Source organism: Malus domestica, chromosome 16 (assembly GCF_042453785.1).
Source record: "Malus domestica chromosome 16, GDT2T_hap1".
Taxonomy (NCBI): domain Eukaryota; kingdom Viridiplantae; phylum Streptophyta; class Magnoliopsida; order Rosales; family Rosaceae; genus Malus; species Malus domestica.
The window spans coordinates 11,970,770-11,987,887 of record NC_091676.1 but is presented as its reverse complement, the minus strand read 5'-3'; the positions used below and the strand labels follow the sequence as shown (position 1 = coordinate 11,987,887).

Sequence of the window (17,118 nt, the reverse complement as noted above, 5' to 3'; positions counted from 1 at the left end):
CCAAAGGTGCAAAGTGATATCCCAATTCTTGGTGCACCAAAACAAGTTCCCGATGGTATTGAAACGTTCAAAGAACCTTGCACACCAAGAAAAGGGATTCAAGAAAATGAAGTGGTTGAAGCATATCAAGAATACATCCAAGAGGCTGTGCATGAGACAATCAAGCCCAAAGCAGTTGAGTTTGATGACACGGGACAAGCCACAACCATCATAGTAAACCTGGCCAAGTTCAAAGTCCCAGAAATGTTCAAAAATGTGGTGTTTGTCATTGAATTTGTGTCGGAAAAAGAAAGTAAGCCATCTTCTCCAATTTTAATTTTAATTTATACTAACATGTTTCTGATTTTGATGATTCAGGCACCCACTCTTGAATTTAAACCATTGCCGAATCATTTCAAGTATCACCTCCCATTAAAAGATAAATTCCATGCTTTGGAGCCGAGTGGAGTTTAAAGGAAAGATTCGTCCGGCTAAAGACGTTAAATCAAGCGCTTCTTGGGAGGCAACCCAAGCATTCAACGAAGGGAGACTTTGGAATCGCTAACCAAATCAGATTTGCATTCTTACACCCTTATCTTTACTGCTTTCATTTTGTTTTGTTCAGTTAGTTGTGTTATTTGGTTGATTTCTGTGAGTTTGTGTTATTTAGTTTAAGTGTGGGGGAAGGTTAAACAAAGTCTTTTTTACATTGATTTACATATTTTACATTGATTTAAAAAAAAAAAACAAAAACAAAAACAAAAACAAAACACACCTAAAAAAAAATAAAAAAAAAAAAAAAAAAAAAAACATAAAAGTAAAAATATTTTACAATGATGTGTAAACTAATAGCATTCATTGGTCAGGTGGTGCTTCAGTAGTCGGCGGAGCTTCAGCAGTCGGCGGGGCCACGGAAGGAGGAGGTATCGGAGATTGATCAGTTGGAGATTCACTACGCGGTGCCGCCCCAGAAGACGAAGGCAGATGCGGTTGGAACAAACCCACAAACCTCCGGTGATCAAGTAAAATCTGACCATCATTTTCCTGCAGCTGGTCAATTTTCCTCTTCATGTTTGTGGCATAATTGTGTGCAAGCTTGTGCAATTGTTTATTTTCATGCTTGAGTCCTCTAATCTCCTATTTGAGACTCTGTATTTCAGCCACCAACGATTCAACGTGACGGGTTCGAGCAAATAGGCGTTGGGCCATGTTGGACACAGAACCCGCACACTGCATGCTAAGAGCCAGAGACTCCTTAACCGCCAATTCATCAGACCGTCTAGCGAGCAGTCTGTTATCTCTGGGGGTGACAAGGTTCCGGGCCACCACCGCAGCGGTCATGTCATTTTTCATCACCGAATCCCCCACGGTAAGGGGATCGGTAGGGGATATGAAGGATGGGCGCCATATGTTGTCTGGTGAAGGCGGAGCTGCCTCTTCACCAATGTTCAAGTCAAAACGACGATCGGAAGGGCCAGACATTTTTCAGAGGTGGTGAAGAAAGAAGAGAGTCGGGCTGATTAAGATTTTGGAAGTGCAAGAAGGGAGTGTTTACAGGAGGGAGCTCAAGTGTGTTGTGGAACAAAATTAACGCCTCTATAAAAAGAAGAAATCAAAGAGGCGCTCCTCAGAGAAGCGTCATCTCGCAAATCGAATAGTCGGGGCTCCTTTCTCAAAAGTCGGATTCTTTTCTCAAAAGAGGCGTTTCATTTCTTAAAATTTGGGCTTGCTCAGAAACCACGAGCCGAACCCCGGATTTCAAAAGATCAATTTGTCCAGACGTGTCGTCACTCGTCACTCGTCACATGCAACTGGCAGCTTTGCGGAAATTACGGGCAGCTTTGTCAGAAAGCGCGTAATTTGTACTATTCATCCATCCACCGGATGCCGACAATGAGTGAGGGAATAGTTCCGGTTGTGAAGAAAAGTCTTATAAGTATTTACCTTCGCCTTCCACAGCAAAGGCACACCCTCTCAGCACTTCTTCATCTCCGAGAATGTATTTCCAACACACCCTCTCGAGTCACTCAGTGTTCCTTATTCCTTGGGGTACCTCTGCAAACAACCTATCCAAAGCAAAAGTATTTCATATCATGAAGGTTGAAAGCAAGAGTATCTCATATCATGCTTTCTCCCTGTCCTTTCTCCAGCCAGCTCTTGCTCTCGAGTACTCATCATCTTATGCTTTCTCTTTGTCTCTCACTTATAAGGGAAGTGAAGATGATACCTCGAAGCATGTGGAGACAACGTGCTGATTCATCCTCAACTAAGGACAATGAGAAAGAGAGCAAGAGGTGGGCACTTGGAAAGATTGAAGAAAGAAACAGACCAACACCTCTCCCTCGTGCCTGCCCGTCGTGCAGAAGAAACAAGCAGAGAAGAATGCAGCTTGCACAATCATCCCAGCGGAAGGAGTCTGAGATGAAGAACTAGAGAAGCTGCCACATCTGCTTGGAGAACAAATAAGGAATTGCAACATCGCCAAAGAGAAAAGCCTCGCCGTACAATATCATCAAATCATCACTTGCAAGTAAAAAGCTAAGTGTCACCCCGTTCAAGAGGAAAGCTGTGGAAAGTCAACAAGCACGACCAATGATCACTTATTAGTTCTATTCATTATCTTTTATCGTGATTTTCAATTTTTCGTTTGCAATTTTTTTTTTTTTTTTTTACATTTTCTTGCGTTACTTAACTGAATTATTTCTTTTATTTGCAGGAATTTTTGGTTATTTCCACCCTTGAAGTTGATTGCAGAATTTTAGCTTGGGGGGGTCATCGCTTGGTTTTACTGCAAACTAGGGAAGTTTTCAGTCCAATTGCTTTATTTTGTTTCTTATTATTTATTTATTTTATTTTTATTTGCATTATAGTGTTTTCTGACATTGGGGACAATGTCCAGTTTAAGTTTGGGGGTAAAGAGTATAAAAAAATGACCAAATTGAAATTTTTTGTACCTTCGACTACGAACTGGTTTCATTTGTTTCTGTGTTGTTGCTTTTTGTTTTCTTAATTAGTTTTGTTTTCTTAAAAAAAAATTTAAATTAAAAAAAAAATTCGGAAAATTTAAAAATCCAAAAATATTGTCTTGTTTCCCTTATTGTTTTGAATTAGATTTTTGTTAGTTTCCCGACCCAATGATATAATTAGATCAAATTTGAATCATGATTATCAAGAACTTAGTTAACATGTGTTTTGTGAAATTCCTAATTCTCTTGTTAGTTTTGTACATGTTTGACCATCTTTGAAAAACCAAATGCACATAGCCTTGTTAATGTGAAACTAAAGTATGAATTAAAGCTTCATATGTGAATTTAGTGACCATATATATATCCTATGTGAGTTTTTGAGCCTATTAAAAGTGTGTGCATTTTTCATACACTCCTATTCTTTCATGTGTGATGAACTTATGTGAGATACATCTCTAGAACTTGCGTAACGATCTTTCGAAATGTTTGTCATTGATTGCATGAATTTGGAAATGATAGAGGCATTAGGTTTACCACTATGGCCCAAATAACCATGTTTCCCAAAGAAAAATGATATCATTAGATTGCCAATTTGAGCCGTGTATGTTGAGCCTTTTATTTCTTATCACCAGATATGTCTACCCTTATACCTGAAACATTTTTCCTTACCCTTTCCAAGCGAGCAATGCGAGATTGTCTTATGAGAAACGTTTGTGAAGTACTTTGAAGGTGTTTGGCAAAAGAATAAGTGTGGGAGTATTTCATGTTTGTATTAAAAAAAAAAAAAAAAGAGAAGAAAAAGAAAGATTGTATACAAATGAAATAAAAAGTTTTTAAAGTTTCAGTTTAAGGGTGGGGTTGGAGATGCTAGAAGAATTGCTGGAGAGCTTGAGTTCTTATAAATCTAAAGAAAAGAATTGCTTGCAATGTAGCTTGGAACTTATGTTTTCCTATTCTATCGTTTCAATAGCCCTATCCCTAAACCTCATTACATCCAATAAAAGTCCTCTTGATTTAAGTTTTGCAATTATGACTGTGGAGAAGTGATATTTATGCAAGCTTATGGTAGAACTTTCACATTTGATTCTTTGAGCGAAACACATTAAAACTAAACACATGTGTGATTGAGTGCTTATTCCGTGAGAAGGTCGCTAGTTTGCATATGATGATTTTAAAAATAAAAACTTAAAATTGCATTAGCATGGCTATCTCACACACTACACTTCAAGGATGATTCAAAGATTACTGCTAATATTTGAATAAGGAAGATGAACTTGGATTAGTTTGTTTGGTGCTAGCTATGGTTCTTGTTGATTTGTGTTCTCGAATGAAATTCTATGAGGGTCACATAGGGGGAAGCTAATGTTTTTTCTTGTTACTTCTTGTTCTTGTTTTCTTTGTTTTGCTCGAGGACTAGCAAAAGTTAAGTGTGGGGGTATTTGATCGGATCATATTTATATATATTTTTACTTCGAATTCACTCGTCTTTTCTTAGTTAGTTCCTTATATTTTTGAGCTATTTACGTTATTTTTGTGTTTATAGGATTTGTTATGCAAAGAAAATAAAAATGGAACAAGTGAAATTTTATGTAATAAATTCGTCAAAACTGTCTGTGTAGATCAGCTTTTAAATTAAATTAAAAAATAATAATAATGATAAGTCATGATGATGTTTGAAACATCATCATGATTCATGTGGTGAAGGAAGAAGCTAATTGACGGAAAAGAGGCAGCAAAGCTGCCAGCGAAAAAGGAATAAAAAAAAGGAAAGAAGGAGAATAGAAAAATAGGAAAGAGAGAAACACTGACGGAAAGAAGGAAAGAAGAAAAAGGAAATATAAGAGGACAGAGGCAGAGGGGAATAAAGACTAGCAGAAGTCAAGGGCAGAGAGAGAGGCAGAGACACGGGAAGCTGCCCAAGGCAGCGCAGAAAAGGAGGGCAGAGAGCAGTGAGGAGAGACTGGCCAGGGACTGCGCAGAAACAGAGAAGCACAGAAAACTGTGCGGGAGAAAACAGAAAACGAAAACAGAAAAAAAAAGGAATAGATACAGAGGTCAGAGGGCAGAGAGACGCAGCAGGGTGACGAGGAGAAACAGGGGAGATAGACACGGAGCAGGAGGGCAGAAGCACAGAAGCACGGCAGATCTTCCTTTCTTGATTTTATCTTCTCAAACCCATGTTTAACTTTTGGTTTAATTTGAGAATAATGTGTAGCTAAATTTATTTTGGCTAGAGGTTAATTCAAAGCCATGAATATATTTGTAATATGAATTGATTACCTTCAGTTGTGATTTCTGAGTTGTGATTTAATTTGCTTAACTGCTTGATTGATAACTTATTTTTGTATGTCGATTAAGAATGCATACTTAATTTACATGCATGAATTTGATGCTAGAATATAAGTGAATTTCACCTAATCGTTATGAACTTATATTCACAAGTAGTGAAGGTTGTTATCCACAATCGTGTTAAGTGAATTCTAGGCTGGATTAACATGCGTATTCCATAGTTATGAATGCCTAGTCAATGTTATGATTTCCGTTGAACTTAATGATCTTTGTTGAATGTCTCTATCATGCGTATTCCATAGTTAGGGACTTTGATGAGGAATAATTTGGTTGTAATGCGTATTCCATTCAATCCAATGAATCTAGGGAAATCTAAGAGTTAATTTAAGCGGACCTAATTAACTTGGAACATTGTCATTCACAATTTATTGAAAGAACAACTGAAAATCAATTTAGGTTGCATATGTGTCATGTGTGGAGAAGAACCCTCTAGCTAGTCCGTCACCTATCCTTTCACCTTAATTTCATGCTTTTGTCAATTCTGTAATTTATTTAAGTTTAATTTACTTCTCGTCAAAACCAAATCCCCCCCCCCATTATTAAATTATATTATTTAGTTAGTTTTCATTGTTGTTAGTCTTTTAATTCAATTTCCGTCCATTTCAGTTCCTAGTGTCTAATTTGATTGTTTTCATTATTTTGAGTCATTCTAAGTGTGTTTCGAGTTTTTAGCCTAGTTTTTAGCCTAGTTTTGTGTCCTTGAGTCTTGTTTAATATTTTTAAATTAATTTAGAATAGATTAGCAATCCCTCCTAATCCCCGGCCTAGAACGATACCCTACTTACATCTATACTACAATTGTCAAAAAGAGGGTTTAATTTGTGTGTCAAGTAATTTTACGCATCAAGCACGGCCTCATATCAAGTATCAGTTGAAGATGACATATAGTTACTTCGGCCTACACATGGATTGAATTTCAAATCTCCAGCCAAAAGACTATCTTGACTGAAGACTTGGGGAACTACTATTTATACCATACTTAGGGCCTCCGTATTTAGACCTCGTATAAATACTCGGGAGACTCAAATGTAATTATGTAATAAATGAAGGGCAAATATGTAATAAGTGAGGAGCCCTTATTCTATAAAATGGTCTCATCACCCTCACAAACCTCAAGCCTCACCTCCCCAAAGATGAGGCTCTCTTTCCCTCACAATCCTCTCACAAACAGAGAAATACAATATCAGTGTGGACGTAGCCCAAACATTGGGGTGAACCACGATACATCTTGTGTTCTTTACTTTCTTGCAGATTCACGGTCGGATTTACGTTGTTCCAAGACCTCCCAATTTTATGCATGAACAATATATATATATATATATATATATATATATATATATATATATTTCAATTCATGCTTCACATATCCATATTCATAAGTATGTCATGCCAAAATATAAAACAAAATAAGTAATCAGGTGAAAATAAATTCATGGAAAATAACATATTAGCTGGAACCCCTACAGAGGTCTGTACGACTGAATTCATAGCTCATTAGTCAATCTAGCCGGAGTCACTGCAAGTGACCTATACGACACTACACTGCATACGAGTTGGAACCACTATAAAGGTTTGTACGACAAGACTGGGTGTAATACAGTTATGCTCAATGCTACACTCTCATGATAGCTGTACGATAAATCGCTTGTCACCTACGAGTCGGAACCACCTATAATGGTCTGTACGACAAAACTGTACACCTAAATTGGATCCAATGTGAGCATATGATGAGGGAGGTGACATTATAAACAGGCATATATCATATCTCTGGCTAAATCACAATCACCCGGGGTGCAGGTTTATGAGCTCTCAATCTCGTCTCACATTATTAGTATCTCATATAACAAAACATAACTCACCTGGTACTTACCTGAGCGTCCACAGCACCAATTCATATTATGCATCATATACTAATTCATATGTTGAATATAAATTTATATGCATGGCATTTCAAAGCATACTTTCATTTAAACACATTTTCTGGGAAAATATCAAGTATATAAATATATACTGAAAACTAAAAGCCCACTCACTGGTATGTCAAATGGTCGTAGCCCCCGAGTCGCCCTTGACTGCTCTCGTCCTCGGGATAAGTCTCCCCTATATGCGAAACAACTATAACAACGTTAATTTAAAGTACATAGACAAAACTAGTTAATAACTTCTCATAAATTGCTCAAATGAGGTGTTTAAATATACCAACGTGATCTACACAACCTCACGAATATCCCCATATTTTTAGAAAATTTTTCCGACGTCCCAAGCGCCACCACGCGCGACCAACCCTGACTGAATCCTTAACCACCGTTAGGGAATATTCCGCTAAAAATTAGAATATTCCGTTAAAACTAACCTGACCTCGTTAGCTGCCGTTAGGAATATTTCATCAACTCTGACAGAATATTCTTCTTTCTTCTCCGGTGAACCTCGTCGGTCGCCATCGTCGCCAGAAAACTGGAAAATGTTTAAACCTTCATTTCTCATCTATTTCTCAACCAAATTTCATGAAAACTAAAATGAAGCTTAGGACTAGAAGAACACAAACTTACCAATTTCAAGCTCCAAAAATCACGGAATCTCGCTGGAGAAAGCACGATATTTCCGGCTAAATTTCAAACTTGCCAAACTCAATTTCCCGACGTCCAAAACAACTCGTTTTTCTTCTCCGAGCTTCGTGAGGACATTCTAAAGCTTCCTAAAGGCTTAAAATCTTCTAAAAACTTCACATTTACATGTGCATGAACAGTGCACCAAAACTGAGTATCTCTGGTTCTCGAGTTTCGAAGGTTTCACGACCAGAAAAGGGTATGGTTGAGCTTGTGACGAAAAGATGAAGATGATGATGGTACCTACAAGCTCAATCCGTGATGGGAAGTGAAGCTTCAAGGTTGTCCGTACGACTTGTATGAAAGATAGAAGAAATCTGAGAGGGAAGAGAGAGATAGTCAACGGGAGAGAGAGAGAGAAAAAATGTATGGGTGTTTGTGTGTGTGGTCCTAGTTGGTCACAAACCAAACAAAACTAAGTCCTTTTTAGTTCCCTTAGTTCTAAAAACTTAGGAAAATAATGGATGGATCAAAACCTAAGTACACAATACACACAACACACTTTAACATCCAAGGGTATATAAGTAATTTCACGCTGTCGAAAATAAATATTTCGGGACGGACTGTCACAAAAATAACTCTATATTTTTCCATACAATTACTGAATACCAGCTTCCGATTTTTCTAGTGTTATCATATTTCAATCTTAGAAGACGTCTTAAATTCAAAACAACTCGATCTCCTCCCTAATTAAAAAGAATTTACTCGGCTAAGAAGAAGGAATAAGTTGTTAGGGTCTAACAATATTTTTGGGAAATGAATAAGTGATAATTAAGAGTTGAAGAACTATTAACTCCTAAATAAGCCAAGTTGCACAAATTTGCCATTACCAAACAATAAAAAAATCGATAGAATGAGAAAGTAAAGCACCAATAAAACTAACTTCAAACTAGACGATTGTGAATTAACGGTGGAAACATCGCAAAACTTGGTAGATTGGGAAAACAAATGAGAGATATTGAGAACCAGTAAAACTAACTAAAAGCTAAACGATTGTGAATTAAGGGGGAAACATCGAAAAACTTGGGATGGTTCAGGCCGCGCCCATGGTACGATTTGCTTTGATGGGAGTTGATATTCTCTCCCCTCCTAATCCATCTCCCTTTTCCTTCCCTCCTACTTAAATGATTACGGTTAAATCACGTCAATATCTTATATTGATTTTTTTATAAAGACAATAAGACAAAAAACAAAGTGTAAGAGGAGGGAAGGGAAGGGGATGAGAATAGGAAGGGAGATAATCCTACTCCCATTGCAAGCCATCAATGTGAGGATATTTGATGGGTAATAAGTGTTGGAGCAATATTAGAAAATATGAGAAATATAAAAGAATTCCAAAAATAATCATAAAAAAAATCACAGCATCAATTATGTATGAGATTAATATAAACAACTATAAAGAAAGTAAGAAAAACTGACAAACTTGGAGATTGAGACTTGGATAAATGCAATGTCCAAAAGATAGAATTTCGTCTCTACCCTTGTGCCTGTAGTTCGGTATGAGTCCATCTTCCCATGATTCAACAATCTATAATCTGAATTCGAAGTACTTAAATCTTCGGACTCTATCGAACTTTATATATTCCGTACTCTCAACACACGGTTCATAATTGACTGACAATGAATAAAAGGCATTGGAGAAAACTCTACTCTTTTTCATTAGACAAGTGGGAGACTCCAGCCATTTCTTTTGAAACATTGTGAATGTTGCCTAAAATTCAAACCAACAGATGCAACTTCATATACTCAATTTGTATTGTCTGTGTCTGGTCTCGTGGTCATAAGCATATTTGGTCGTTTTGTGATTAATTTAGTGGTTCACCGTAATACTAGAGGTGAGCTAGTTGAGTTTTGTTGGGTGTTAAAACACGAACATTACAGCAGCTCGGTATTTTGAAAAGCCTTCGTCACCCTCCCAGCATTTTTTTTCTTGAAAATTAATCAAATTAATTTTGGAGGCCTAGTAGGGATATTAAGGGCTGGTTTGGTATTGTTGTGCTTTGAAAAAAAAAACTATTTCTGCTGTGCTGTGAGAATAAACTCATTTTTACTGCTTCACGTTTTCAGCTTTTTTTCACCCAAAACTGTGAAAATAAACTGTTTTTAAGTGTTTACCAAACATCTTTTTAAGCTGATTTTTGTTAGATGAGTGGATCTGAGATGATGGAGAGCTTAGTGATAGTCAGCGGTGCAAAGGTTATGGAATATGCAAGAAGAAAAGCAGGGGAAAACAAAAAGGAAAGAAAAAGGAAGAAGAAAGGGCTGCCATCGACCCTAATCGGAATTAGGATCGGCGACAAAGGAAAAGTCACGGAGAGAAGTTGCGATTGCTAATGGAGCATATGTTTACCAGCTGGTGGATTTTCAGCTTGTTTCTTTAACGGATTCTCTTCTTTTGGCACGAAAATCCATTAGAGATTAAAAAGATAATCAACCAAACAACTTCAAATTCTTAAAAGGATGAAAAAAGGGGATAATGTGTACCTACTTTTGAGTATAACTACAAACTAACCTTGCATTGTTGCCGTTGGTATCAATCAAGCAACTATTTCCTTCTTGAAGGAGCTCTGGTACGCTAAAAATGCGTACTCATGCTCAATAACGGTATGACCATTAAAGCCATTCAAAAAGTTATTGAGGTTAGCGGAATGGTGAGAATGAATAGAATAATATGTTATACGTAGACGTAAGTTTAGTGCAACATTCCAAACGCTCCAAATTCTAGATCAAAATAAAATAAAGTATGAACAATTTTTTATTAAAAACCTTAAGCCTCATCAATCAATATATTATCTTTGGATCGTTTTTCCTTTACTTTTACAGTTGAACTTTCCTTTTTCCTTCCTATTCTTTCACTTCGAAACGGAAGAGGACTAATTACTAATTGATTACTAATCGCAGATAATATTTTTTGGGTGTGACTATCAATTTTTTGATAGCTCCTAATTAAAACTTAATCTCTCCTAAATTTGCTTCAACAGAAACATGATGCTGCAGGTCACCAATTTCCAGTTTGTGTTGGCCCAATGGGATTCTCCGGATCCCCCATTTGTCAACGACGCTGAGGTGCTTGCACACCTGGACGCCAACCCTGACTCGTCTCTCTGATCCGGCCACGATATGGACCTTGTGAAATCCCACCAGCTGCTTGTTGGGGGCCCATTTTCCTGTCGGCGGGGTCGCGAACACCAATAGAGTGTGGGTCCCATCCATGGTTCCGCTGTTTTTTATGTCAATGTGGACGTCGAGTGAGAGTGAGTCACAATTTGTGTGGCTCACTCGGATGTCGTGGTTGCCTGGCATGGTTGTGTTTTTGGAGGCGACGAGGCTGGTGAATGAGACCGAGACTAATGTAGGCCCCTGGGCTAGGGAGTGCGAGAATCTGGTGTAGCTTAGGCCCAACCCAAATGGGAAGACAACTGGGCCCTTGTAAAATCTATAGGTCCTACCAGGATACCCTCTTGCTGGGTCTGCTCTCATGGCCATGTCTGTCATTGGCAGGTTGGCCACATAATTTTGAGGGTACCATGTCATAGGGAGCTTTCCACCTAAAGAAACAAAACATAATTAATAAGTATCACGTGACAGCGTGTCGGTCATAAACATAAGTTTCTCATTAGTTCAAGCATTACTTGGGTTTGTAGTGCCGAATAGAACATCAGCAATGGCAGTTCCTCCAGCCTGGCCTGGATACCCAACCCAAATAATCGCTCCAATGCGAGGGTCATTCTTTGCAAACGTCACATCAATAGGGCCGCCTGACATTATGACCAGAATGGTCGGCCCCCTAGAAGCCCTAGCCACCCTGGACACCAGCTCTTGTTGGTGTCCAGGCAAGAGGAGGTCGGTCCGGTCTCTGAACTCTGCTTCAATTGATTGGTCAAGGCCTATTACTAAGACGGTTGCATCAGCTTGTCTAGCTGCAACCTCAGCAGCACCAATTAGTTGATTTCCATTGCAATGAACATCTGTGCACCCAGCTTGGTGTATGGTCCTTGTGTACCTCGCAATTCCTTGTAGTGGTGTAGTGTAACCACATGCAATACCTATATAAAATTACAAAAAATATCCAATGGATTAAATTTTAAATCTTTGCCAAGAAAATTAGACTAAAGCGACAAAATATATATGCACAATTTTACATTTTTAGTAGACTTACCTGCATAATTTCCAATCATTGTTTCTGTAACATCAGAATTGGGCCCGATTACAGCCACAGTACGGTGGCGCATGGTTGAGAGGGGTAGCGAATTCCCACGGTTTTCAAGCAGAACAATGCCTTGTCTGGCAGCTTCAAGGGCTAGCTCATTGCTGGATGGTTTGCACACATCTGCTAGGCCTAGGTTTCCATATCGTTGAGCTGACGGTTCGCCATCGAACATTCCCAATCTCATTTGGACCGTGATTGTGTTAGCCAACGCATAGTTAATGTCGATCTCGTTTACCTGGCCAAACCTCACTGCCGCCTCTGTGTGGATGCCAAGGAATGGCCCACAATCCAAATCCAAACCTGCTTATTACAAAATTGGGCTTAGATTTTCTTAACTTCCTCTTTTGAGACGCACCAGATAACATTAAACTCATATAAAATGGTTAAACCGCTAACAACCTGCTTTAATTGCGTATGCAGCTGCTTCTTCTGGTGTTTTGGTGTAATGTTGGTTATCATAATAAACACCAACTGAATCACAATCCGAGACAATATACCTTTTTTGGACACATAAACCAAACACTTAATCAGTAATTAATTAGAGGCTACAAATACAAATTAAGAAAATAATACATAAGCAATTCAAGTGATAATTCAAATCAATGGGACTCACCCATTGAGTTTCCATTGACCACGGATTGTGCCTTTGAGGAGTTCAGGGTCAGCACAAGTAGGTTTTCCGTTGACCTGGTTATAAGAGCACATAACACTAGCAACATTCCCATCCACCACACAGGCTCTGAAGGGCACGTTATATGTGTCTTCCAAGTCCTGCTTGCTAACCTGCACATTTCACACGAAATATTATTTACCTCTGCATATACAAAAATGCTATTTTGTCTGACAATCTAATATGTTACGAGGTCAGACTGTCAATTCGAGAATCGAAACATTATTAGGTCTACATTGACAATTTGACAACATAACACGTTATGCATGCAAATATACTTGAACATACATAATGATGACTAGCTAGTTAGGTTAAGATTTTGTTACCCTAGCGTTGAAGTGGAACCGATCGACACCGTTCCAATTATCGAGATCATAGGCGGTGTAATGTTTGCAGCATGCAGCAACCTTAAGGCGATTCCCAGCACCATCACCTTGGAGGCCCTTGACATACCTAGCACCATACTTGGCAGCCAAGATAGGGTCTTCCCCAGGAGTCTCTTGCCCCCTTCCCCACCTCGGGTCACGAAATATGTTCACATTTGGGCTCCAAAATGTCAGTCCAGCCGCACCCCCGTTGTACATTGCCCTTGCTTCATCAGACACAACCTGTCCAATAAAATAAAATAAAAATTATATGACCGCATAATAATTTCCCTTCACTTTTTTCTAATAAAAGAAAGTGAGTAGGTTTTCAATTAGGGAACTATTGATTGATAAATGAACTTTATTAATTTATTTTCTGTTTTGCCATTAGAATAAGAAAATTGTTATTCACACACCTATTTTTACCTCCCACACACCTTTGTTAATTTTTGGCAATTGATTTTTTTCAATTCATTTGATTGGACAATTGAAAATTGAGAGAAAGTGTGAAGTAAAAATTGGTGTGTAGATAACATTACCTTATAAGAAAATGGTCCAATATTTATCACATGTAATAATGGGTGTCTGGTTATACCATAATCCAAGGTAACAATTTTAGAAGCTCAGATGGGTCTCCAAAGGGGGTGGTGAGAGTAAATTCACCAAATTAGTGATGGCACCTTGCCAAGTTGAACTCATCAATACTTTGCACCCATCTGTGTCTCTTTTCTGTTTTTCTATACCAGCGACATTCTAGATTGAATTTATTATAATAATAGAGAGAGATATTTGAACTTAGGTGCAGAATGGGATATCACCAGTAACTTTATTAAACTCAGGTTTGCCCAATGTTTAAAATATCTACGAAATTGTTGATATTTTTATCGAAATATCCGAAAAATCAAAGATCGATATGGAGGGGAGGGGGGTGTGAAATGCAAACTTCACCCTATATCGACGAGATATAGGAAAATCAATGATTATCAATGATATTTCCTAATTCACCTACATAAATTTTGGCAGAATTCATTGTATTGTAGATTTCGAACTTTTGAAAAAAAAAAATTGAGAATTTTTTCTCTAATTTCAACTAAATTTGAATGAGTTGATATCCCACCCAATTGCAAATTTTCAAAATTTATGTCGAAGGTCTATTCATCGATTATGTCTATCTATCACTATTTTCATAAATTTACATATTGATATTTCCACATGTATTGATACTTTAAACATTGGGTCTGCCCATCGTTGGCTACTAATTAAATTAGTATAAGTTAACATAGCTAATGCGACTCGTAATTAAAAATTAAGTGTGACAATAGTATAACCTATATTTAATGGAAGCATGTTATAATGGGCATCTTATATATATAATTCAGCTATATACGTGATAAGTCTGTGTGGACAGTGGAGAATTTTAATCATAAAAGAAAAATAAACAAGAGCCACAACCACAATAATTAGCTGCCGAAAATATCGTTTTTGTTGTTGTTTTTAAGGCTAAATCTAGCTTTGCTAGTCGTTTGTCATTATCATTTGCCACCAATATTATCCAAATCATAAAGGGATGTTAAATTTAGGTAGCTCGCGGAATTTCCAATGCATGTAACACTATGTTACATGTATCCATGCAAATTGCACCTCTCTCTCCCTTCACTTAAAATGTTAATTATTTAAAACAAATCACAAAACATTTCGTTCACAGAAAGTTATCATGTTATATTTGTCACATAATTAATCAAAATCGGATGTTAGTTAATCGTTTGCATCTGATTATATAATGTTCGGTAGCATAAAATATGTATCACTTTACACGATTAATAGTTTACATTATTAATTTAGTATTAAACAGATATATATATATATATATGACAATTTTGATCACATGATTGATGGAAAGTATATTTAAAAAAAAGAAAAAAAAGAACTTGGCCTCCTCTTATATTTTCTATTCTAAATTTCATACCGATGAGAAAAATAAACAAAAGAAAAAGAAGAAGAATCCTCACCCGTCCGATTTCCTCCCAGAGCGACTCATTGAAGGAAGCAGCGGTGGTGATGACTTGAGGGAAGCTAGTAGCCCCAAGAAAGGTACCGAACTTGGTTCCAGGCCCCACGTTGGACACACCATGAAGCGCCTCAGACCACCACTCGTACCCCTGAATGCCAAGCCTAGGCACAGCAATGGCATTGTTCACCAACAGCCCGATCTTCTCCTGCAATGTCAGCCGTCCGATCAAGTCCTGAACCCTAACGTGGATTGGCACCCTCACCCTGCAGAACTTCAACGTTCTGGTTATCGGGTTTCGAGGGTCGCAGGCGAAGGGTGGACGAGCATGCACAACTGCAATGCTGCAGAGGGAAGAAAATAAGAACAGAAGAGAAAGAAGTGAGAGTTTGGCAATATTGTATGCCATATTTTAAAAAAAACTGGAATATTGTGTATTGTTCTCCCTTTTTCTTGTGATATTTTGAGTTTGTATTTGTTGTGAGTGAAAGGTTTGGTGTGTGTGTATTTATAGGGAGGGTTTTAAGAAGGTTGCGTTTGGAGGATGGTTTATGATGATGCGATGAGAAGTATGAGGGAGGAGAGGTTTTTCATGATTGAGTTTCCACGTAGACGATCAGATTATAGACTTTGAAGCCCACCAAAACAGAAAAAAGGAGAGAGAGAGAAAGATAGTGATCGACCAAAAAAAAAAAAAGAAGAGAGAGAGAGAGAGCAAGTGGAGGGATGAGTCTGTCAGTGATTCAGTGCAACACGCAGTTGCACAGGATGGAGACTTAGGGTAAGGAGGTATAGTTAAAAAAGTGTATGAGCCATAACCTGAGAACCATGAAGCAAAATGGGAAAGGAGGAGACATAAAATAATTCAAGAATATTTACCATAAATATTTAAGACATAAAATCTACTTTCTTTTTCTTTAATTTGTCACTACAGTTAATTTGAGAAAAGAACAAACTAAATATTTAACAGGGAATGTGGAGAACGGTTATGCAATTTTTCAACAGAACCAGATAAATCCCAGACTTGTAGCCAAATTGAAGGACACATGGTCTTTATAATCTTGGTTTAGTTATTTGACTCTGTATAATTTATCAACACAGAAACAAATACGAAAAATTTATATACCAGTGCGATTTTTAGAATTTTCCGGGGAAAAATAATTAGGATAAATGATTAAAAGGGACAAAGAATTTGTGTCTTGGAAGCTTTTCTGTCTTAACAATGCAGTGTTTAGTCCTTTTAAGTTATAATTATTGGAGGTGGATTGTCTGCCCTTCCATTTCCATACTCTCCTCATTCCTCCTGTTTGTGTGGTCACGGTTAAGCCACGTCAACATTTTATATTTCTATTACTTTTTGTTTTATTATTTCTATAAAAAATTAATATAAAATATTGACGTGGTTTAACCGTAACCACACATCACAAGAGAGTATGGAAAGAGTATGAAAATTGGAGGGCAGACAATCCACCTCCATAATTATTTCACAAAAAGGAATAGGAGCAGAAATTTTTTATTTGCTCTCGTGACTTTTGCTTGCGCAGACTGCACGAGACCTAAAAGAAAGTCAATCCCGTGCCTATGCGATTTCGAGTTTCTACCAGCGATGAAACAAAACCATTTGTCTCTTCTTCTTTCGTTCTTTATTTTGTTCTTGTGAGTTTGTATGGCAATGGCTTGATATGCTTCGACTTAACCCAACAGCAACATTATACGTATGTATATGCAAGTTATATATAGGGAGTGGTAGTTTAGTACCATACCATGCACTAACTTAAAATACTCGATGTACACACCGACATGAAAACAGTGTACACAACGTACTATAGATTGTTAACCCGTCCAAACTACTTCTTTCTTTATATATTTGTCCATTGAACTATACTACAGTCAAGACACACAAAATCGTTGGGAATATATGAATGTTAATGCATGTTGAACTCAAAATGCATTAACGTCAAGGGA

At 37.6% G+C, this 17,118-nt stretch overlaps 1 protein-coding gene across 1 annotated transcript; it reads right to left on the bottom strand.

Moving 5' to 3' along the window:
* Nucleotides 1-10,635: 10,635 nt before the first annotated feature.
* On the bottom strand, nt 10,636-15,635 carry LOC103403559 (putative beta-D-xylosidase). The gene is given in 7 exon segments (NM_001293868.1): nt 10,636-11,448; nt 11,533-11,946; nt 12,060-12,410; nt 12,510-12,607; nt 12,724-12,893; nt 13,107-13,388; nt 15,155-15,635. Coding segments are annotated over 7 exon segments (2,325 nt in total). The 5' UTR covers nt 15,563-15,635; the 3' UTR covers nt 10,636-10,846.
* Between the last annotated feature and the right edge of the window lie 1,483 nt (nt 15,636-17,118).